General features: G+C 47.6%; 1 protein-coding gene across 3 annotated transcripts in view; it reads left to right on the top strand.

The window, feature by feature from the left end:
• Slc20a2 (solute carrier family 20 member 2) overlaps positions 1 to 24348 on the top strand; it is an 86026-nt gene that overhangs the window by 56516 nt on the left and 5162 nt on the right. For all 3 annotated transcript variants that reach the window (XM_085844096.1, XM_085844097.1, XM_085844098.1), the window contains exons 2-9: positions 4076 to 4629; positions 7852 to 7992; positions 9404 to 9489; positions 12849 to 12945; positions 18685 to 18801; positions 20265 to 20468; positions 20666 to 21257; positions 23890 to 24075. In XM_085844096.1, coding sequence (XP_085700222.1) covers positions 4341 to 4629; positions 7852 to 7992; positions 9404 to 9489; positions 12849 to 12945; positions 18685 to 18801; positions 20265 to 20468; positions 20666 to 21257; positions 23890 to 24075 — 1712 coding nt within the window. In that variant the 5' untranslated portion in view covers positions 4076 to 4340. The remainder of the gene's footprint in view (positions 1 to 4075; positions 4630 to 7851; positions 7993 to 9403; positions 9490 to 12848; positions 12946 to 18684; positions 18802 to 20264; positions 20469 to 20665; positions 21258 to 23889; positions 24076 to 24348) is intronic.

Genomic DNA, 24348 nt, shown 5'->3' with positions numbered 1-24348 from the left:
AGCTACCTATCTACGCATGACATTAATGCAGTGCCCTTGAAGGCCCAAAAATGGCATCAGATCAAATCTCTGGGCTGGGATCGCTGCCAGAGTTAACATAAAAAATTACTAATTCCCACCCAAACAAAGCAAAGGACACCGTAGTTCTGTGCCACCAGCTACTGTCTGTGACGTTCTGGTGACTTCTACATGCAGTATATCCAAGAGAGCTTGCCACCAACTCCTCTTTTGTCATTGAGCCCACTCAGTTATTCGTCTGTCCAGTCCCTCTTAGCCCAGAACTGTGAAATGAAGCTGCTTTCTTTCCCTGTTACTGTTGCTGTGACTCTAATCCAGGATCCTCATGGCGTGCTTCAGCACACAGTCTGCATTACAGTCACACTTGCCTCCTGGGCAGCTTGTTCTCCACAACACAGCCAGAGTGGCATTTTAAAACTACTGCATCTAGGCTGGCAAGATGGCTCAGCATGTCCACTTACTTGCCTCTAAGCCTGGTGACCTAAGTGTGATCTCTTGGCTCCACATGGTAGGGACTCTGACCTCCTACTTCCACCTTGGTGTGTGCACTTACACATCACCAATGAATAAACATGTAAACCACACGTGCATGCACATATATGTACGTGCATGCATGCACACACATGCGCCAGGTCTGATCATGTTAGCTCCCTGTGGTAAAGACCATTCACCAACACTGTCCACATGTGGACTTGTCTGTAAAGTGGCCCAGTTCAGTTTTCATCATGTCTCCCCTCGTCCTGGCCTTCCCCCATGAGAAGGGAGTGGTAATTTTCCCTCCTGAGATCTCCCTAAGCCCTTCTTGCCCTCAGCTGAGGTCATACTCCATTTTCTGCTCCCATGTGATAGGAGTTGGCCGTGTAGAATCTCCATTTGTGTTGTTATTTGACTGTAGTCTGTTTCCGACACTACTGTAAGCCCCGGTAGTGCCATAACCACTCCATTTCACTCACATTATATTGCCAACACAGGACATACTTATATTTTTGTTTACAATCTGCCCTAGGAAAAAAAGATTTCATTTAAAAAAAAAATGCGTTTTCAGAGAAAGAGCAGTAGTGACAGTTTTTTTCATGTGTGTGTGTGTGTGTGTGTGTGTGTGAGTGTGAGTGAGTGTGGTGTGTGGGCATGATGCCCAGAGAGGCCAGAGAGGGCATTAGCTACCCTGAAGCTCAAGTTTCAGGGCCTCATAGCCACCTAGCATAGGCGCTAAGAACTGAACTCAGGCCCTCTGGAAGAGCAGCCTGGGAGCCATCACTGCAGCCCTCGTCTGTCTCCCCTCACCCCCAAGTCTTTAGAGTTTATCTACATATTAATAAACTACATATTAATAAACCCTTCTGCATCTGGGCGGTGGTGGTGCACACATTTAATCCCAGCACTTGGAGGCAGATCTCTGTGAGTTCAAGGCTGCCTGATCTACTGATTGAGTTCCAGGACAGCCAGAGCTTGAAAAACCAAAATAAAATAAAATAGACCTTCCTTCAGTGGAAGGTTGTCATCTCCATTGAAAACAGCCTTCCATTTGCCTCACATGGAGCCTGAAGAGAATAAACATCTTAAAAATGATAGGATTTATCAGTATGTATTTTGTTTAAATTTTATAGTGGCTGCGTTTCATACGTATAGCTCAATATGTTTGTAGGCTTATTTACTGCATATTATTTTTATTTTGGAAAGAAAAATATTTTTTAAAAAATCATAGATTTACTACCATCTCAACTGGTGGCCTACCTCTTTTCCTACCCCACCCCTAGGGGCTAGGGATTCAACCCAGGACCTCATGTGTCCTAAGTAAGCTACCAGGGAACTCCTCCTCAGGCCTCTTTTTGCTCCTTTTACGTTAACTTTTTAAACTGCCGTAATCATAATGTATATGACATTTTGCACTCTTTTTTCCTCCTACAAAAGCCTTACGTGTTGATTGATCAACGTATTATGCTGCGTTTGGTAGGAGTGATTAGCCTTCTTCACTTTGCTCACTGCAGTGAGCACTTATGACGCAACACAATACTGGGCTCCATTCTTTATGCCTTGCACCATTCAGAACAACAGTCAGTCTGGTTGATTGACAGAATAGCAATAGAACTGTAGGTACAAAGCTCCCAGTACTCCCCAGCTATATTTCTTGTAGGAAGCAAAAGTTATCTCCATTTCCTTCCTAAATTCTTTGTTTATTCAGTAACTTGATTACTTACTACCTCCTGGAGTTGCAGCAATGGATTAAGGAAGGTCTGTCTTCTAGTAGAACACAGGTCCTGCTTCCTAAAGGATGAATGAATGATGGACGAATGAGAGAATGAATGAATCAGGTGAAGAGTTGAAGTTTTTTTAAAGAACAACAGGGATGAATAAGGGCATAGGGAAAACACCTGACTCATAACATTGGGGCAGATTCCTAAATGGAGCGAGGAGGGAGCTGTGGGGCTGATTGGGAGAGGGTCTGTTCCTGGCAGGGGATCGTCAGGTTCTGTATTAGTTACTTTCCAGTTTGCTGCGACAAAACACCACAACCCAGGTCTCTTAGTCAGGGTTTCTGTTCCTGCACAAACATCATGACCAAGAAGCAAGTTGGGGAGGAAAGGGTTTATTCAGCTTACACTTTCCACATTGTTCTTGATCACTAAAGGAAGTCAGGACTAGAACTAAAGCAGGTCAGAAAGCAGGAGCTGATGCAGAGGCCATGGAGGGATGTTCTTGCTTCCCCTGGCTTGCTCAGCCTGCTCTCTTAAAGAACCAAGACTACCAGCCCAGATATGGCACCACTCAGAAGGGGCCCTCCCCGCTTGATCACTAATTGAGAAAATGCCTTGCAGCTGGATCTTGTGGAGGCATTTCCTCAACTGAAGCTCTTTTCTCTGTGATAACTCCAGCTGTGTCAAGTTGACACAAAACTAGCCAGTACACCAGACAACTTATAAAAGTATTTTAAAAATCATAGATTTACTATCATCTCAATTAATGACGTGCCTTTCGTCCTCCCCCTACCCCTCAGGGCCAGGGATTTGACCCAGGACCTCATGTGTGCCCAAGTGTGCTTCTATAAAAGAGAGCATTTAGTTGGGCTTATAGTTTCAGAGGGTTAGAGTCCATAAGAGTGGCACAAAGGCATGGCAGCAGATACAACGGAGAATCCACAGCCTGACCCCAAAGGAAAAGGCAGCAGAACAAGCCTGGAATGGTGCAAGGCTTTGGAATCCTTAAAGCCCACCCCAGTGACCCACCTCCTCCAACGAGGCCACACCTTCCCATCCTTCCCAAACAGTTCCACCAACTGGGGACCAAGCATTTAAACTGGAGCCCGTGGGGGCCATTCTCACTCAGACCACCACAAAGACCAAAGCCCTGGGGTCCACTTTGCTTTGTGATTTCAAGTAGTGAAGAACTAGAGTGAGGAGTGACGGGGAGCCAAGGTGACAGGGTGGGTGGTAATCTCACTATGCATGTGAGGCCTCTGATTTCTCCTGGATTAGGTGAGAGACAGTAGATAGAGAGGTAGCAGATAGTGCCCAGCCTGCCCTGCCTGCCACATCCTCTGTCTTCTCTGCTCCTCCCCTGAGGCCCCTTCCTTTGTCACCCCCAGGAGCAGTGACCTTGTCCCAGAGTTCGAAGACACATCATTCCCACGCATAAATGTAAATGAGCTTCGCCTTGTCACAGCCGGGTTCTGCAACCAGAGCCAGGCACATTCCAAGCATTTGAGAAACAAACAACTTTGATGTCTTATTTCCTTACCTGGTCCTCATTGGAGGAAATGGTTCTCTGAAAACAGTGACCAAATACATTTTTGGACCTGCTTAGGACACTTCACCTAATACGGCACCCTGTCGCTCTGTGGTTATTAAACAATCTGGAGGCCAGCTTTCTGTTTATTTTTGGATGGTTTGGAGGGGAAAGGCTGAGTATAATGTTCTTTGAATTGCTTCGTGGTCAGATCTGTCAAATGCCAGAGATGATCCCGTAAGCAGGCTTGCTTTAAGCAGTTCACTGGGTGGGAGAATTAGCTGTTACAGATATTCATAGTGATTGATTTCTTTTGTTTTTCTTCTTCCTGTAGAAAGAAAGATCACAGCTTTCCCAGCCTGGGAGAAAAACTATGGAATGCGGTGTACCACTGACTGACCGTAACCAAACGAACTGTACTGACAGTAGTTTGAAAGCCAGCAGTTAGCAGTTTCTTCAGACTTCAACACTGTCCAGCGCTTTCCAGAGCAGACTCACTGTTTACAAGAACTCTTGGCCTCCCGAAGTTAGCAACCTCAGATTTTGTTTATTTAAAGAATTTCTGCGAAAGAAAAGGACCCCAGAGCCCATTTTCCAAAATGGCCATGGACGGGTATCTGTGGATGGTCATTTTGGGTTTCATTATTGCTTTCATCCTGGCGTTTTCAGTCGGTGCCAACGATGTTGCCAATTCCTTCGGAACCGCCGTGGGCTCTGGCGTGGTGACCCTGAGACAGGCATGCATTCTGGCTTCCATATTTGAAACCACTGGCTCTGTGCTGCTGGGGGCGAAGGTGGGGGAGACCATTCGGAAAGGCATCATTGACGTGAACCTCTACAACGAGACCGTGGAAACGCTAATGGCTGGGGAAGTGAGCGCCATGGTCGGTGAGTAGCCTCCCTCCATTGGCACCAGTGGGACGTGTGTGTACTTGTGTGTACATGCACAGCACGTGTGCGCACTCTCTCTCTTGCTCCCATAGCTATTCCCACGAGTGCCATCTTTACCTATTTTGAAGCTGGCTTTGTTCTTTGTGTCTACGATACAATTTTCATTGCCTGTACTTTGTGTATTTTTTTTTTTACAAGCAAGCTTCTAGTCTCTCAAATTTTTAGCCATTTTAAAGTATACTTAGCACACAGGTACCACTCGTAGAATATTGAAATGTTTTTTTAGGGATATGTTAAATTTATTAAAGAATATGCATGTTCTTTAATATTTCACGGTTTTAAATTTTTAACCTATAACCAACCTTGCAGTTTTATAATTTAATCTATAATTTCATTATAACCCATTAAAATTGAAAGTTTTCTCATTAAGGTAGTAGTTTTTAACCTGTGGGTCCCATTTCATGGAGGTCACATAAGACCACTGAAAAACACAGGCACTTACGTTATGACTCATGACAGTAACAAAATTACAGTTATGAAGTAGCAAAAAAATAATTCCATAGTTGGGGTCACCACAACATGAGGAACTGCACTAAAGGATTGAAGCATTAGGAAGGCTGAGACCCACTGCTTTAAGGTATTGTGAGAAGAAGTGTTAAAACTCTGGGAGAAATAGAGAGACCCTGACAGACTTGAGTCCTCCTTGGTAGGGACTTTTCCTCCTGGGGAGCCCTCATGGGTGATTTTCTGCTTTTCTAAGAGGCCCTCTGAGCCCCTACAGAGGGAGTGTGGTGTCCCACCGCTGTCAGTTTGTGTAGCTGTCCAGTCTCCACTTTTTCCATCCTCGGCCTTTGGCTTCTTATTCAAAGAGTAAAAGGGTTTTGTTTTGTTTTGTTTTCTTTAAACCTCAACTAGATTTTGGGTTTACCAAGGCAATTTGAGGGTTTGTCTGAATAACACGATCTCTTCGGTTTCTCTCCTCTCTGGTTTTGTTTGGGGGTGGTGGTTGCAGCTCTTGTTTCCTTTTGGGTTTGTGGTTAGGGGAATTTCAAAGCTCACTTGGTTGGGAATTTGTATGACTTGTCTAGAATTCAAAAACTGAATTCCTTACGAGTAGGATCCGTGTGAATTTCAGATGTCAGTGTCACTGTCACTGACCCTGTTGAGAATCCTGACCCCCCACTGTCCCGTGCTTCTCTGATTGCCCCTCCATGGGGTCTCCCTGCTCTCTCTCTCTGTCTCCTCTCCTCTCCCTGCATTCTCTTCATTCCATTTCCTTCTGTTCTATTCTAACTAGACCTGGGGCCTCCATCCTGCTATGGGGTGGAGTAGAATCCGCTGTTACTGCCACCTAAGCTTCCCCAACAGAAGACCCTTTAAGACCCTTGCTTAGCCCTATAGAAAATCAGCTCACTGCATATGAGGCTTCCAGACCTGAGAATTCCAGCCTGGGCATCCATGCTCTCCTGTAAATACCCACACCAGCAGAGAAGCCTTGCTTCATGCCATCAGAAGAAGCTCACTAAGAGCTGGCAAGCCTCCTCCCCTCCACTTCCTGTCCTCACTCAGCACCTGCCCTTCCTCATACCTCCCCTACCCCTCACTGTGACCCCTGCTTAATCATCCAGACAATGCCTCACACCTCAAAGAAGCCTGCCTCCCATCTCCTCCCGTTCACTTGGTATCTTTGTCCCAGAGTCCGTCCCTTTCTGCTTTGTAGGATATCTTTCTTCAGGTTCCTTTGTATGACCCTGTCCCCTTCCGCAGTTCCAAGAGTGAGGCGGCTCCCGCCCACTGCCTGACTCCCATGCAAACACACCTCATGCTGCTCCTTCACTCTGTCCCTCTGTCTCTCCTTCTTCCCACAACCCCCCCTCACTGCAATTTATAAACTCAGCAAGAAAAATGATGGGGGCTCTCACGAGAGAAAGTAGAGTCCACGTGTGCCAGGGTGAGTTCCAAGCATCCGCCCACACCACCAGGTTCACTTCATAGGACCGTTATAAAACCATAAAGTTAACACTCTTCTTCCATCCCAGCTCTCCTAACTGTGGCTTTTCGTGGAAGTCAGCCAGTTACTGCTGGCCCAGGTCGCAGAGGTAGAGCCCAGGGAACTGTCCAATATCCCAAAGTCTTGCCACCTTACGGTAGCACGACTGGTTCTATCTTCATTCAACACACACTTCAGAGATGTATATAGCTCCCCACCCAACCTTGACTCAAAGGCCAGCATGCCTGGCCTTGGCTGAAGCAGCTGTCCACTTTGCCTCATACACTAGGACCTGTGTGGCCTTAGATGACTCTCTTGCTGCTCAGATATCTTTGAAGAAAAGGCCAGGGGGGTGCTTAAGGACACTGGTGCTGCCAGGAAACCTGATTTTCAGAGTTAACATTTGGGATTAACAGTCCACTTTATCAGCCTAGCCCTTTTGTTGTCCTGTGTTCTGTTTGCCCTTTTCAGCAACTGCTGCTGAAAAGGATATCTCCCAGCTGACACTCAGTGCTCTCTGCCCAGCTGACACTCTCAGTGCTCCCTGCCCAGCTGACACTCTCAGTGCTCTCTGCCCAGCTGACACTCTCAGTGCTCCCTGCCCAGCTGACACTCTCAGTGCTCCCTGCCCAGCTGACACTCTCAGTGCTCCCTGCCCAGCTGACACTCTCAGTGCTCCCTGCCCAGCTGATACTCTCATATATGCCCTGCTTATAACAATGTCTACAGTGACTATAGCCTAGAAAAACATCAAGCCTAGAACACAAGGCCAGACTCAGAGCTCCACATATTACAAGCAAGATCTGAGAGCAGACACCCAGCTCCAGGTTAACTGTCTTGGTTATGTTTCACACTCCAGGCAAAAACCGAAGGGCAGTAGAGCATGTTTCTCTCTTACGTGGACCCATACAACACAGTTGATCTCTGGTTGTCTCATGATGGACTACAAGACAGAACAAAACCTCCTCCCATATACTCTTTTAAAAGTGTTATTGTGCATGGTGGCTTTTAACGCCCTTCCTGGTGTGGCCTGGCTTCACACCAGAATGACTCATCATTGGCACAGGAGAGCTGTCACTCACTTAGAGTGGCTACAACATGATTAGTTTTGTAAAAAAACAATTCATAGAGAATTAAACTCAGGGGTACATTGCCGATGCTCTCCCCTGCCAGGTGGCTAAGACACTGTATTTTGTGTCTGGAGTTTTAATTGATCTCTCTGCCCACAGGTTCAGCTGTCTGGCAGTTGATCGCGTCCTTCCTGAGACTCCCAATCTCGGGGACTCACTGCATCGTCGGCTCCACCATCGGCTTCTCACTCGTGGCCATTGGCCCGAAAGGAGTGCAGTGGATGGAACTTGTCAAGATTGGTAATGGCCGTCTTCTTTTACCTTTGGCCAATACACTTCTCCTATGCTAGAGGAAGTTTTATTAAGAGTTCCTTTTATAGTATTTCCCCCCCCCTCACCCCAGATGTTAAGGTTTAGACCTGGGTTGTATAGGCAATGGAGCAAGGCCACTGTTTACATGTCAGGTTTAACGCCATCCTTTCAAAATATCACAGCGTCATCTAGCTATGAAAATCAGTACCTGATTTGTTCTTGCCAAGAAAAAAAAAATTATCAAATTGAAATCGAAGTAATGGTCTGAGAAAGACTAGGTCTAGGCCCACGTGAGGAAGAGCCTTACATCCAAGTATCTGTGTTCATGGTCTCGGCAAAGCTCAGAATGAAGCCAGTGTTCTTTACAACGCTGGGTCACAAGCTGCCCATGTCCGCCCTCTGGGGAAGCACTGCCAGGTTCCTTTGGTTGCAGGCCTCCTACCGCCCCCAGGAGTCCAACTACGCTTAGCTAGTGATGAGTCCTCCTGGTGGCCCATCTGTGCCAGTCCACTCAGAATTAAAAAGACCATCTCTGTCCTGCATGCTGTTGAGACTGTGATGCTAGGACCATCATACTCTTAGGAGCTACGGGCAATAGTGGGTCCCTGGCCTGCCAGTTAGGGGCACAGGCCACCGTGAAACTCACCTATGTCTCAAGGTTCTGGAGAAACGGCTCTCCACGCTAGTCCATTAGAACTCCCGGCAGGAGCAATTCAGGTGCCCACACCCCCATCTTATTCTGTATCTCCAGAATGCTGGGGCCGGGGCCGGAGCCAGAGCATCACTGCTGTTGCCAAATGCCCAGGTAGTTTCTGGGTGTAGCACAAACTTGGAACCACCCGGAAGAGGCTGACGCTGGAGATTTCTAGTCATTAGATATGAGGAATGAGAGCAGCAAACTGGATGTAGTTAACGGAGCATAGCCCACCTTATATATAACCTTGCTGTTGGGACACCAGGCTCCACATGGATAGATAAAAGCAAGTGAGAGGCTCAGCAGAGCGCTCCTCTACCCTCCTGATGCTGAAACCCTATAATGCAGTTCTCATGCTGTGGTGACCCCTCCCACCATAAGATTATTTTTGTTGCTACTTCATAACTGTAGTTCTGCTACTGTTATGAATCATAATGTAAATCAAGGAGTTGAGAACCACTTGCCTGGTAGGAACTAATCTGTAAAGTCTTGGTGGATAGGAACCTCAGTCACCTAGCAGCATAACCAGCCATGAGTGACCATGTCTGTTCCCGGGGAGAGCGAGGGATTCCTGAGCTCTGACGCATGGCAAACAGTTCTGGTAACGGGTGTTAACATATGTGAGACCTTGCCCCTTGGTGTGTTGTGTAAATACACTGGAGTGCAATTCTTAACCTTCACTGAGTATTCTTTTCACTCCTTCAGTCGCCTCCTGGTTTATATCGCCACTTCTTTCTGGCTTCATGTCCGGTGTGCTGTTCATACTAATCAGAATGTTCATCCTTACAAAGGTAAGTGTGGCGGCTTCTTTGGTTTCTGGTTTGTACTAAGTTTTAGAACTGATTCTGGTTCTACTCAGTAGAACCCAGTGCCAGTGGTTCGGCAGGAGACCTGTATTTTCATTGCCAGGACTCACCTGGAGTTTGAGTCACGGGTGTTCAGGAGGGGTCAGAAGCCTCAGGGAACAGCCAAGAATCTCCTGGGCCTTGAACACAAGGGCGCTTCCAGCCAGGCTCTATAATTTACTTTGTTAGCCCAAGCTCCCAGAAATTGGGCTTAGACCTCAAAAATGAGAGGTGATTATTTCCTGGTTGTCAAACAGAATATAATAAAATAAGCGCTAAGATTTTGAAATTAGACCAATAATTAAAATCAGCTGTATAATCTCCTAACTCTGTGTAAAGGTGCTGTCCTAGTCAGGGTGACTACAGCTGTGATGGACACTGATGGACCCTCCACACGAGTACTGTGATAAACTCACACACCTCCAACAGCAGCCAGCACAGTGTGACCTCCCTCTGCCCAGCACATCCATGTTTCTGTTCTCTTAGCCATCTCTGGTACTGCAAGATCTGTGCTGAAGAAACTCTTCTGTGGAAGCCCAGTGCTTCATTAGCCTTTCTTCATGCCCTCACATGGGGACTGTGGCATCTCTCATCATCATTAGAGGAAGAAGGGCGAGTGTGATAAATAAGACATTGACATAGCTATGCATGTATATTGTCATATAGCGCTGTTATTGTTATTATTAATCTCTTCCTGTGCTCAATTGTAAATCTACCATAGGAGTGTGTGTGTGTGAGAGTTTGCATGTGTGAGAGTGTGTGTGTGTGTGTGTGTGTGTGTGTGTACAGAAGAGCTGCTTGTGCACACTCAATACATTAAGGACATGACTTCCTTCCTCTGTGTGTTCCTGTCAACCATTAAAGGTTCATTCTCTTGAATAAGCATAAACTCGGTCTTCAGTGTCTCAGCATTCTTTGTCTGAGCTAGGATTGGCCACATTAAGTTAGCTTACATTTTGGCTACCAGCCTTCACCAGCCAGTACTGCTTCTTCTACCTGGACTTTATCCTCAGTCAGAATCCAGCTTCCTGGTGCCATTTTCCAGGACATCTCTCCTATCCCAGAGTTGGCATTTTCCTCCTTTCTGCTCTGGAGTGTGCTGCCCTCTCTCAGTGCTTGGTAGTGTGTGGTGTGTTATCTCTTCCTGTCTGCCTGCTTGCCTTCTATGAGGGTGGAGACCATGGGTGTCTTAGTCACTCTTAATTTCAGAGCCTTCTCTTGTGCTTACTACCTTTAAAGATGCTTGCCAGCAGTTTGTTAAGAGAATGTAGTGCCGCTGAGCATCTCCAGCCGAAGCAGACTCTAATCCTACTGAAGACCACTGTGGTCTGCCAGTGAGAGGCCAGTTCTGAATCCAGAATCTCTGGTATCTTGTGGCTCCTTCTGCCTCCCTTCTTCTCTCCCTCCATACCACCTTGCCTTTCTTTCTTTTCCCTCCCCAATTCTCTCTATAATTCATACTACCATGAAGGTGTATTCTAAGAATCCAGATACAAATCTATTGGGCCTGAAAAGTGTGTTTGTAAAGAATGGAAAAAGGAAAGAACAGGAAAATGCTCGTTTTCTGAAGAGAGATAAGATTCAAATCAATTCTTTCTAAAAGACGTTTTTTTAAACGTAATTATCTTTTCATGGGCCTTTCCGAATCTCCACAGATCATGCTTCAACAGAACTGTGGTGTTAATACCTTGCTGGCACACGAGACACAACACACACCACCCCAGGCCACTGCCCCAACCACCACTCAAGTGCACCCTACCCTATCCAACCATAGCCCACCACCCCAGCCCTTTCCACCCCAGCCCAAACAGCCTCAGCTCAGCCCAGCCCAGCCCACTGCACCCTATCCAAGCCAACTTCACCTCCCCTCACCCAAGCCCCATTCCTCCCAAAATGGACCCAAGCTCAGTTTCAATGCAGAGAGCTCAGTTTTTCTGCAAACACCATCCACAGGCTGAGCCAGCTTTCGTCACTACTGCCCCGCCTTGCCGACTGCACGTTTAAAACATCCCACTCCTCCTCAGCCTTCCTATTTGCTCACATGGATGATCTGTGCTGTTCTCAACAAAGACAAAATATCAATGAGAGGGAGAAGGAGATGGAGAGGATATGTTGGATGTTTGGATGAGTGACATGGCAACTGGATAGATGGAAGGAAGAAGAAAAAAGAACAGGAGGGGGAAAGGGAGGGTGGTCTCAAGGAGTCATTTGTCTCCTGGCTGTCTACCTCCTTAGACAGCCTTGGTTCCCAAGAAAATAGTGCTTTTATCTAAAGCCAGGGACAGGCGGCACCTGTGTGGTCTCTGCTTTCATTCCAGCAGGGACTCTTTGTGTGGTGCATCTCAGGTGGCACGCTAGCTTGTCACCCCCTCCTCGGGCTCAGTCTTTTATTTGCTTTCCTGTTTGCCCCCCCTCCCTCCTGCCTCCCTGCCTGGTCTGGGCAGAGCTCGCACACAGCAGGAACCTTTTCAGTCCCTCTTTTACATTCTTTGCGCTTCACTACCTTCAGCACAAGTCTTTGGACCAGTGCCTGTGGGGACTTGAGACATTCCAGAAGATCTTGCTGAGCTGTGCCTACTCTGCCAGCATCCTTCCTGTGGTTACATCTCTGAAGTAGCCTTCACCTTCTCTTACCACGCAGTTCACCTGGGGGGGGGGGGGAGGGTTACATCTCCTTTTCCTTTGATCTTGACAGGTGGCCTATTCACCCACATGCATCAGGGTATATTTTAGAGATCAGTCACTTAAGTAGCAACTATGCATTAGTACAGCTTTGATGTGTTTCTAGCCTACATTATTCCTTAAAGAATGTTCTATAGATCTGCATTTCTTGAGGCTAGACAGATGGCTCAGCAGGTAGGAACGCTTGCTGTTCTTGCAGGTGATGCAAGTTCAGTTCCCAGCATCCACATGGCAGCTCTAGACCATCTGGAACTCCAGTCTCAGGGTTCTAACGTCCTCTTCTGGCCTACATGGGGCACTGCATCCCTGTGAAGACGGCACTATATCAGTTTGGAAGAAGTCATGGCCAAACACTGTGCTTAGGGCCTCAGACATGGGCCTCCCAAACAGCTTTCTGTCTCTGTGTGTGATGTCAGCTCAGGTGACTCTATCACTCTCATGCTGGCCGCACACATGGGCTTGCTGAACCTGCACCTGTGTAGAAGGTGCCTGAGCCGGAGCAGTGGCTCACTGCAGCAGCACGAACGCCACACTGCTTCCCCATAACCAGGACTCGGGTGATGAGGGTTGTGTTGCTACCAGATGTTCACCTGCTGACCTCCACTTTACTCATTGTCACACAGGAGGACCCTGTTCCAAACGGTCTCCAGGCACTGCCTCTGTTTTATGCTGCTACCATAGCAATAAATGTCTTTTCCATCATGTACACAGGAGCACCAGGTAAGACCCCGCCATGGAATCCTAAGTCCACAGGAAGGTATTGTAACTGAACAGCATTGACTAGCTGTGGAGCAAGTCCTGGTATTGGCTAATAGTAAAAGGCATTGTTCACAGTCATTATGGTATAGTAGGATGATAATAATAATAATAATAAATGTTTTTCCTTGTTTTAAATACCAAGATGATACATGAATTGCAAAAAACAACAGGCTTTCGAGTTAAATTCCACTCAGCCATTACCCACTATGTTGTCCCAGCAGCCAGCTGACAGCCTTGGACTCTTAGAGCTTGTTCTCGGGCCATGGGGGGTCAGGAGGTATGTCCAGTTGTCCAGGATGGGAGAGGCGGGTCAGAAGTGGTCTACTGCTGCAAGCCGCAGACTCCCAGGGTCTGGTGATGATTGCTCCTGCTTTCCCATCCTGGCTTAGGTGTGGGATGGGGAGAAAGAGATGTGTGTACCTGTAGTCCCTGCACTTGGGCAACTGAGGCCAAAATGTTGCTTGATTCCAGGAAAGCCTGGCAATACAATAATTAATGTCAAAAAATGTCTCTGTGTGTGACTGGTCACGAGCACCCACTTCTCTTGCGTGTAAGTGAGTCCTATAAAAACCTGAAGTGAGAGTATTTTCCTACAAATGTAGGGAAACTTAGAAGACAGGATATCACACGATTTGCTGTCACATTGTAGCTAAGAAAAAAAAAATGAGTTTATCACATGCCAGGTACTGGGGTCCATGGCCTGCTCCATATGTGTCCCCTCGCGAAGCAGACTGCAACTGTCCTTACCTAGTCATGGATACTTTTCCTGTTAGTTTGTTTGGGGTTTTGGTTTTTGAAGACAGGTTATCTCTACATATCCCTGGTTGTCCTGAAACTCACTATATAGACTGGGCTGGCCTCCCAAGTGCTGGGATCAAAGGTGTGTGCCACTACATCAGGCCTCCAGGTATATTCTTGCCAGAACAGTTGCCCACTCCAGGTACCAGCTCTGGTTGGTACTGGGACTACAGAATAATAATCTGTAGACTTGTATAGACTCTTAATATTTCCAATGATGTAGTAACACTCAGCATGTAGTAATTATAGAGATAGGCCATAAAAAATATTGGAAGACATATTTAAGAGAATTTAGAGAAAGAGTTTGTTATATTCCACACGTGCCAGGTTGCTTAAGCTGTCATACATATCAATCAGCAAATGTCATAACTGAGATTAGGTCCTAGACTAGGAGCCTAGTGGGAGTTCTGGTCCTTCACTTTGCTGGTCAAATTAACTAATACTGAGGGTTGGTTCTGATAGATCCATCTAAAGATCCGCTCCATGGATTCCTGTGATATATTTCTCACAACAATTGTGAACTATCCACAGTATCTGTAATGTGTCACCACCATATAGTTTCGTTCCCCCCGAATGATTCGCTGTACCAGCAAGATGGTTGTCTTAGGCAACATTCAGAATATGTGTAGTAAAATAATAGGTAAGAAAGCGGGAAGACAGGCGGATGTAAACACTGGAAGGTTTATGATAAAATCACGGCTGACTCCTGACATTTGGAAAAACTAGGAAGCAATAGTATCGAGCAGAAAAAGAATACCACACAGGGACATACCACTTCCAAGACAGAGTGAGGGCCACAGGCTGGCTGCATCTGCATCGCATGTGGTGACATCAGAAGCAGATTGTCTGGTGTAGTGCTGAGCCCGGTCCTCTGCAGTCTGTGTTCCCACAGGGCCTCATGTGACAGTTCAGGGTCCGTAACTCTGGGCGCTTTCTTGTCTTCCTCTTTTGAGGTAGGATCTTGCTATGTTGCCCAGGATTTCTGTGATTAAATGATCCTCGTGAGGGACTGGTTCCACGGACGTGAAGCGCCCCAACCGGTCAGCACTTCTGCCATCAGCATCACTTCACTATAGTTTTTATGTGATGGAGCCCCTAAAAAGTTCTGACCAGGAGGTTTCACTCCATTTGTGAAAAGTGTATGCACAAGTGCGTGTGTGCGTGTGTGTGTGTGCGCGTGTGCAGGCACACATGTGCAGGGGCACACATCCTGGCCTGGGAGCTTCTGTAATTGTCCTGTCCCTCTCTCAGCTTTCTGCTATAGGACTTCAGGGTTACAGATGCTTGTCACTACAGCCCAGATTTTGTTTTGCTTTGTTTTGTTTTGTTTTGTTTTGCTTTGTTTTTTAATGTGGGGTCCAGCATGGGATGCAGGTTGCACAGTGAGTACTTTTACACCCACCCTTTCCTGAGCCCTAACGCTGGCCCTGCTTGCTCCTTTCTATCAGCAAAGGAGTCCTTAGATACAACCCAGCCTGGTGTCTAGCTTTGCTAGAAAAAACTTGTTCTTGAGGCATAGCTGCCACAGCAGCACTGCTCCTCCTTCCTCCCTCCTCTTACTCCTCCGAAGCATACTTTCTCTCCTCCCCTACTTCTTCCTCCACCCCTCCTCCTCCATCACCTCCTCCTCCATCTTCTCCTCCACCCCTCCTCCTTCATCCCTTCCTCCCCATCCCCTCCTCCACCCCCTCCTCCTCCATTTCTTCCTCCTCCATCCCTTCCTCTTCCTCCATCCTCTCTTCCTCCTCCATCCCAGCACCGTGAACACCAGTAGGGGGTGAAGGCTCTAGCTAGACCCCGGCTTGACTTTACCGCATTCAGTGAGATGTGTAGGAATTATCTTCAGCAAAAGCCTTGACAGTAGCCTGAATTTGCCCCTGTTTCCAGGGGGCCCCTTTGGCCAACAGCACAATGAGCTATAACCCATTCTTGGCACTGATGAACGGTGTCCATTGGGGCTGTCTCTCCCTCCTTATTTGGTGACTCCATTTGGACTTCTTTCACATAGGTATATATTTTAAGATGCTTTGACTGTAGTAGGTTTCGTGTGACCTCAGATGGCCCTCCGTGTTACTTTTCCTTCTTTGTATGTCACCCCCCCCACACCCACCCTGCCTTCCAACTCTTAGTCATGCTCTCCCAGTGCCTAGAAAGATACATGCGCAATAATCTACCCCTTTCCCTGGAGAGCGCACTCAGTGGAAGTGGTGCTAAGTACATTGCAGATTTGTACGTCATACAGCTTGCTGTGGTCTTGATAATATTGTTTTTGAAAGCATGTGTCACGTGCAACACTCTGGGACCTGCGTTGTGTCAGTGAGGACGGGTGTAGGGAGGGGTAAGCAGTGGGGAAGAAGACTGGCCTGGACCAAGCCCTTCTAGTTTTAATAAGTTTATTCTGTAGATGATTATCAGATGCAAAACAATGAGATGCAAAACAAAATAATGTCAGTGAAATTATGAAACGTTCTGTCATCTCTCCCCTAAATGATCTGAATATGCTTCTGTTCCTTGGGGGATTCGGAAAAGAGCTAAGATGTCTGAGCTTAGCACAGAATCGCTAGTTATCATGTCTTTGTTGTTTTGAAAGGAAAGGAGCATGAGATGAGAAAGCATCTAGTGGTGTGAGCTGAAAACAACTCCCAGGCCTGCATTGCCGGCCCTGGCAGCCACTTCTGGCTGAGTGAACACAAGCCATTCAAGCTGTGCCCTACTTTGTCCATCCACAGTGGGAAACAGCTACAGTGCCTCAGTGCCCCCCTGAACTTGTGATTATTTGAAACAGTTCAAGAGCCTTGCCAGGAGGACAACCCAATGTGAAGTATTTTACCACACATTTGATGTCTGTGAAGCAGCCCAAAGTATTGTATTTAGAAGAAATTTTTGCTCAGTGTGTACATTGGTTCAAGTGTCTGCCTTGTTTTTGTTTTTTGTTTTGTTTTTCTTGAGATGGTGTCTGGTGGGTACACAGAGCCCCATGATAGAGTTACCTTGTATGGTGTTGGAGCTGCTCTAGGATTGGAGTCAGGGTCAGAGCTGGAGAGGAGCTAGGCTGGACTATGGAGTTAGCACAGCCTGAGGAGGCTCTAAACCCATGGCTCCCCGCTGTTCCTGGAGTTTGGGAGTCAGTCCATCTAAATATCTAAACCCTAGCAGCCACCTGCTAGCCATAATCAAGCCAGGGGGATGTGGGGTTTGTTTTTAATATTTGTGAACATTCATTCAGACCTCCTGTGTATGTTATTCATCTTTTAGTCTCTTACTGCTATAAAAGTGTGTAATAATTGAGCTAACTTGTTTATAGAATAGCTAAGGCAACATTAGTAAAACTGTCTTTCAAAATTAAAAGTGCTTCTAATTTACACAAATGACATTCTTAACTATGTATTTTTTAAATTACTAGCTCTGTGTGTGTGTGTGTGTGTGTGTGTGTGTGTGTGTGTGTGTGTGTATGTGTGTGTATGAAATGAAGCCCTGCTGGAACACGTACCCAGGCCTCTGGCTTCCCACTACTAGTTCTGGTTCACACAGTTCCTTGGAAGCTCATGACCAGTTCCACATTACTACTGTTTGTCTCTAAGCATAAGTAAGCAAACAGTGCAGCAAGCTTGGTGGAAAACATTAGGTCTTATCACCTCAGAACTCATTCTAACCACATATGGCTTCCTCGTGTGCAGGACTGGGTGCTATAGCCATTTCACATTTCGTAAGAGTTCTTACTGTTAGAAACAGCCCTGGGGAGAGATGTGGAAAGCTGGCTCAGAGGGCAGAGCTGGGCTGCTCTTCCAGAGGACCTGAGTTTAGTTCCCAGCACCCGTGTCAGGTGAATCACAACCTCCTGTCTCTGTCAGGGTTTCTACTGTTGCAGTGAAACACTGACCAACAAATAAGTTGGGGAGGAAAGGGTTTAGTCAGCTTACACCTCCACAGCACTGTTTATCACCAAAGGCAGTCAGGACAGCAATAAGCAGGCAGGAACCTGGAGGTTTCTGAACGGTATCTGCTGTCCCTAGGGACAGAAAAGAAACTAGATACAGCTCATGGCTGAGCTGCAAAGCCTGAAGTGCTAGGTAGCAGTCCTGCTACTGGATCACCTGCAGCCCCCACCCTGATTGCTACTTGCTGCAATGCTGGCTCCTGTTGGGATGGTTTGCTGGGTTGTGAGTCTGTATGTTGACATTTTGAGAAAGTATTACATTTGAGGCGGGATGTCCCTTAAACAAACTTTTACTTATATAAGGCCTTTCCTTTGTTTGGTTTGGGGTTTTTCGCTTGTTTGTTTCGTTTTGGGGTGTTTTGTTTTATGAGGTATAATGAAATGATCCTCAGGCCTTTGCTGTCCCATTTCTGGGATTAGAGGGATGTGCTGCCGTACCCAGGGTTTTATTTATTTCTAAGCCAACTTTTAAAGAAGTTCGTGTATGTGACCAGGGTGTAACAGCATCCGTGTGTCGATGAATGTCCTTAACTCCATCAGATATAACAACAGAGCTTCTGGCAAAACCCAGAAAGACAGCACAAGCCTGCAGGGTCCACACAGCCACCGTTTCCACGAGCAGGAGGGCAGTCTGTGAGGACAGAAGACTGGGAGCACCACACTTGTGCAGTCAGCTTAGATACCGACAGTAAAGTGTCATACTGTCGACAGTGCCAGACTTCCTAGGCTGACAGTGCCAGAAAGGTAGCATTTCAATAATTAATTCCTAACGAGCAGAAATTTACAAGACATACTATGTCTGAAACACAGTCCTGCTGTCTGCCCCCAGGTGTGGAACATGTGTGGCTTGGTTTCATTTGCTTGAGGTTTTTGTCACATACAAATGGAGGTGGCTTGCTTTAGCATGGAAGAAGAGATGATAAGTTGCTTTGCAGTACCAACCCTGCCGCTCACTCTGTCTGCAGTGCTGGGCCTGTCACTCCCCATCTGGGCAATAGCGCTCATATCCTTCGGCGTTGCTCTGCTGTTCGCCTTCTTCGTGTGGCTATTCGTGTGTCCATGGATGAAGAGGAAGATAGCAGGTAAGCGGTCTGTTTCTTCCACATTGCAAAGCTGTTCTTGATTCCTGAGCCTTCCCACATAAACGAACAAGTATCTTTAAGAGTAGAGGAACCAGAGGTGGCAGTGGTCACCTGGGACACAGGCTCCTGCCTCTGGCTCAACACTTCTCTCTCTGGCTCCTGTAGTTCCTTGGTCATTTGTGACCTGCGTGAAGATCATTATTTGTTAAGCATAACCCTAAGTTAACAAATACAGAAGAAGAGAAACAACCAACTAGCCAGAGCCTTCAGGCAGTGCTGAGAGTAAAACATAGCACAAGAGACAACCTGGCAGTCCTCAGATTGCATATGCACTGGCCATAACCATTCTTTGAACCACTCCTAGGTCTTTCCCCAGACTGGAATCCTCCCCTAACGTATAGATTATCCACAGAAAATGAAGTGGTGACTCCACACGCCAGTGCTCAGCAGTAACAAGAACAGACTGCCACTTCTGTGGCCTGGATGAGTGGCAAAGGCAGTGTGCTGAGACACACTTCACCTACAAGACTTCCTGAAGAATGCAAAACCAAAAGTTCGGAGATAAGACAGTGGTTGTCTCAAGTGGGGCTGGGCAGACTCAAGTTCTGACTGGGAGGAATACAAGTGAGACTCGGGGACTCCATACATCCCCATTGTCCCCATTGCTGTGGTCCTTGTAAACACACACAGACACACACACACACACACACACACACGAATAGTCAGCTTACAGCACCCATATTGAGCAGCTCACAATGCCTATAACTCCCATTGCAGGGGAAGCCAATGCCTCTGGCTTCTGCAGACACTGCGTGCATGCATGCACGCACACACAGAACTAGAAATAAAAAAGATCTGGAAAAGATGGCTCAGAGGTTAGGTGTTGCTCTTGCAGAGGACAAAGGTTTGGTTCCCACACCGCCATGGAAGCTCACCACCATCTGCACTACAGTTCCAGAGGATGAGGCCCAGCTCCCTGGTCTCTTTTGGGGTAGACGGGATCTCTTTGTTTCTCTTGAGCAAAATACAGTTTACTTGTTTCATAGGATCTGATACGATAAAAGAAATCGGAGACCAATAGTTATTAACGAGGAAAAAAGAGCAAATATACTAGATAAATACCTTGGAAGACAAGCATGACGAACATTTCAGCAACTCTAAGGCTAGGCTTCTAGAAGAGTTGTAGATTTAGACTGTCAGCCCTGGGAGAGACCTGGGCAATCACATTTAACTGTCTTTTGTTGGTTTTGGATGTGGTCATAACTCAGGTGTAAGTACTGACCATCAACTGTCTTCAAGATCATTGCTTGAAGTTTCTATTTTATTTTCTCAATATAGCTGTAATGTTGTGTTTCCGAGGCAAATATTAACGTATAAAGAGAGATGTTCACATTCTTAATATTTATTTTAAAAAGGAAAGAATGCATTTCCCAAACCCGTGCTTCCTCCTTCTTTCTCTCCAGGCAGATTAGAGAAGGAGAGCGCTCTGTCCCGCGCTTCCGATGAAAGCCTCAGGAAAGTACAGGAAGCTGAGTCCCCCGGCTTCAAGGAGCTCCCTGGTGCCAAACCCAGTGATGACAGCGCTGTCCCCCTCACCAGCCTGGCTGGGGAGGCTATGGGGGCCTCAGAAGGCACGTCAGCAGGGAACCACCCCCGGGTTTCCTATGGTAAGGCTAACCTGGAGAACTTGGGTACACCCCAGAAGACCTCCTCAGGAGGTAACCAGCAGGCTGAGCATGGGTACACAAGAGTCCCCAGATTTCATGTTGTATGGTTTTGATGGACAGGGATCCAGCCCAGAGCCTCGTGCATGCCAAGCTTGTGATCTCCCACCCCAGATAAGCATCTTCTAAATTCTTTTCAGGACGGGCACTTTCCATGACTCACGGCTCTGCAAAGTCACCCATCTCCAATGGTACATTTGGCTTTGAAGGCCACATGAGGAATGACGGTCACGTTTATCATACTGTACACAAAGACTCGGGGCTCTACAAAGACTTGCTGCACAAAATCCACGTAGACAAGGGCTCCGAGGAGAAACCCACTCAGGAAAACAACTACAGGCTTCTTCGGAGGAACAACAGTTACACCTGCTACACCGCGGCCATCTGTGGCATGCCGGTGCACACCACTTTCAGAGCCTCGGACACCTCCTCTGCCCCCGAGGACAGTGAGAAGCTGGTGGGTGACAGTGTGTCCTATTCTAAGAAGAGGCTCCGCTACGACAGCTACTCCAGCTACTGCAACGCAGTGGCCGAGGCCGAGATTGAGGCCGAAGAGGGTGGTGTGGAAATGAGGCTGGCCTCTGAGCTGGCCGACCCTGACCGGCCTCACGAGGACCCCACGGAGGAAGAGAAGGAGGAGAAGGACTCGGCAGAGGTCCACCTGCTCTTCCACTTCCTGCAAGTCCTCACTGCCTGCTTTGGGTCCTTCGCTCACGGTGGCAATGACGTGAGGTCAGTGTCTTAATCCATCCAACAAATATACGTTAAAACTCTGCCGTGGGCTGAGATCCGAGTCCCTGCCGCTGGGCGAAGGAGAGCATAGGCAAGCCAGCAAGCATGGAAGTGCGCACAGAAGGCCTAGTGCACAGGAAGGAGTTTTTCCCTGTGAGAGTGAGGCAGCCACTATAAGGGCTGACAGGCCCTGCCATTTAACAGGATCACTCTGCGACTGTCATGAGGGGCTTGGAGGACAGTTAGGACCTTACTAACAATGATCCAAGGAAAGGGCAGAGAGATGCTGCAGTAGCCAGGGCCTGGAAGTTTTATTTTGATTATGGGAATTAGTCAATATAGAATTATCAATATAGAATTGATAAGCAGTGAAGACCAGCAGTTCTCTGCCTCCATAACACTGCCCCTTAACTACATTTCAGCTCCTCTTTTGGGGTGACCACCAACCATAACATTATTTTGTCGCTACTTCATAACTTTCATTTTGCTATTGTTACGAATGGTAAATATCTGATTTGTAGATGGTCTCAGGTGACCCTGGGAGAGACCCACAGGTTGAGACCCCTGAATTAGACAGGTCTGAAAGAAGGGAGCCTGTTCCAGCAATTTGGGCTCGGGCAAATCCAAGGATGAGTTGTCACACCAGGAAGTCCAACCCAGGAAGGGCTGCTTCAGAGGTAAGCAGTTAGACACCAACCTATCACACCCAAGTGACAGCCCAGTTAGCAGCCCACTGAGTGTGTCTGAGGTCGGGACAATCAGGCTGGGTGCAGACGAGGGCCTATGGTGCTGGGTAGAGATCTCGGGAGTGAGGGAAGGGAAGGAGAGCACACACCCTGAGCCCTGTAGCTTCCCGGGGAGAGATGGGAAACATCAGGAAGACATGTCAAGCCGGGTAGTCAGGAGGACTTCCCAGGCCAGCTCTTTGTGACATTTAGCAGTGACCTGGCAGCGCTCGTGCCTCTTAAGTCTTTGCGCGTTTTTAAATAGTTGATTTCAAAGATGTTTCCAAACATCAAACAAAAGATTGAGTACCTGTTAGACATCGGCATGTAAGTTTCCAGACCTAGAGAGATGAATAGAGGAGTGTGCTGAGCACAGAAATAGGACAGGCATATCACTGAGAGGAAATATTGTATATTTAACTTCTTTGGGGTGGGGCTTGAGTTCTGTGAACCTCCCTTGCCTCGAGTGTGGGAAGCCATGTCATAACAGCACTGCAGTTACAACAACAAAAACAGCCCCTGAAAGATAAGCAAGACAGTGCTCTCCTTATAAGATTGGCCCAGTGGCACGTGGTCCCCATCCATCACCTGCCACCGTCCCCCAGAAACACTGGTGATACCGTATAAATCAACAGCAGCACAGTGTTCTCTGCATCTGGGCAGGAGTGCTGTGGGGGCCCTGCCTCAGGAAGCCTCGGAGGGCCTCTTGTGCAGGGAGAGCCTGGAGGTCTCCCCACAGGGCTGCCTGGCAGGGCACAGAATGAGGAGGTCCTCAGGAATAGACACTGTCAGCGTCCAGCTGGCATTGTCTGACGGAGCAGGGCAGCTCTCAGTGTGGTAAAGCAGCGGGCACTCCCTCCGTGAACAAAGCTTTGGGACTTCAAACTCTGGCTAGAGAGATCAGAAAAACATGCACAAAATTACTATTCCCAAAACACAGTGAGTGCTTACGGTGGCAGAGCCATTGCTCACAACTCAGGGGCTGTCGCTGGGACTTTGAAACAGTGTCGTCTAGTTTAAAAGAAAGGAAGGAAGGAAGGAAGGAAGGAAGGAAGGAAGGAAGGAAGGAAGGAAGGAAGATAGATCTGACAGCAGAGTCATCTGGGGACAGGCTTATCAAGTCCCTGTCAGGATTCAGTCCAGAACCATTGGCAATTTACCATGGTCCTCTCTGGGACAACCCTCGGAGCTAGGCAAGTGGGGTCCTTCCAACATGAGCCCAAAGCTAAGAAACGTGAGGTTTCCCACCCAGCATCACACAGAGCAGAGCAGACCCGGAAGCCAATCCATGTGGACCCTCAACACACTGTCCACACAGCTGTGTCAACCAGGGTAGGGACGAGATCTGGAGAGACCTGAAACCCTACGTGTCAAAGCTCTGGCCAGACCTCGAGAGGCCTGGGAAACAGCAGTGTCGGGGGTACGGGGTGGGGGGGCACATGATGGTCAAAACAGTGTCCGCAAGAGCACCGTGGATGGTGCCCAGCTTCCAGGACAGTTGTAAGGATCTGTGCCATCAAAGGGGCCATCACCCCACAGTGTGAGGACTGACTTGTCTCTCCACGCTAGCAGCTAGAATCAGGAGCAGTAGAGATGGCAGTGGAGATGGAAAGGGATTTGAGGGAAAGATAAGAGAGAAAGAACTCGGTGGTCGGATTTTTTTTCCAAGTACCTTTTCAGTACCATGTAATTGTACTGAACACTGCTTAACTCTGCCTAAGACGGTAAGATGGCCAGTCTTCTGGAGCGCTGTTTATATTCAATTAATGTCATTTATCACCGTAGATTACAGAAGCTACAAATACAATATGATTAGCTAATTTTAAAAACTGAGAAGTCACTATATATTGTGTATACTGTTGTGCCTATGTATAATTAACTTTTTTTTTTTTTTTTTTTTTTGCCAGCAATGCTATTGGTCCCCTTGTGGCTTTGTGGCTGATATATCAACAAGGCGGAGTTACACAAGAAGCCGCTACTCCAGTCTGGCTGCTGTTTTACGGAGGAGTTGGCATTTGCACGGGTCTCTGGGTTTGGGGCAGAAGAGTGATCCAGACCATGGGGAAGGATCTCACGCCCATCACACCTTCCAGGTGAGGAGACACAGGTTAGGCCTCAGGAGGCAGTGCTTAGGAGAGAGGTGGGCCTCACTGCAGAAGTCAGCCTATCAGATCTTCCCCCTGCTCCTCTCACTGTAGCTGATGGTCATGTGAGAAAGCGCAGAGGGATTCCTCCCGGCCTCATTCCCCACCAACAAGCTTCTTCCTCATCCTGCCTCCCTTTGGCCAGGCCATCAACCCTGACGGGCAAGCAGGAAGGCAAGCCAGGGGCTGCTGTAGTTCCCAGTCTATCCGCAGTCATTCTAA

The sequence above is a fragment of the Mus caroli genome, unplaced genomic scaffold, assembly GCF_978045245.1.
Source record: "Mus caroli unplaced genomic scaffold, Mus_caroli_1 scaffold_10, whole genome shotgun sequence".
NCBI classification, from domain to species: Eukaryota; Metazoa; Chordata; class Mammalia; order Rodentia; family Muridae; genus Mus; species Mus caroli.
The sequence above is the reverse complement of the archived record's forward strand: the minus strand, read 5'-3'. Positions and strand labels throughout refer to the sequence as shown.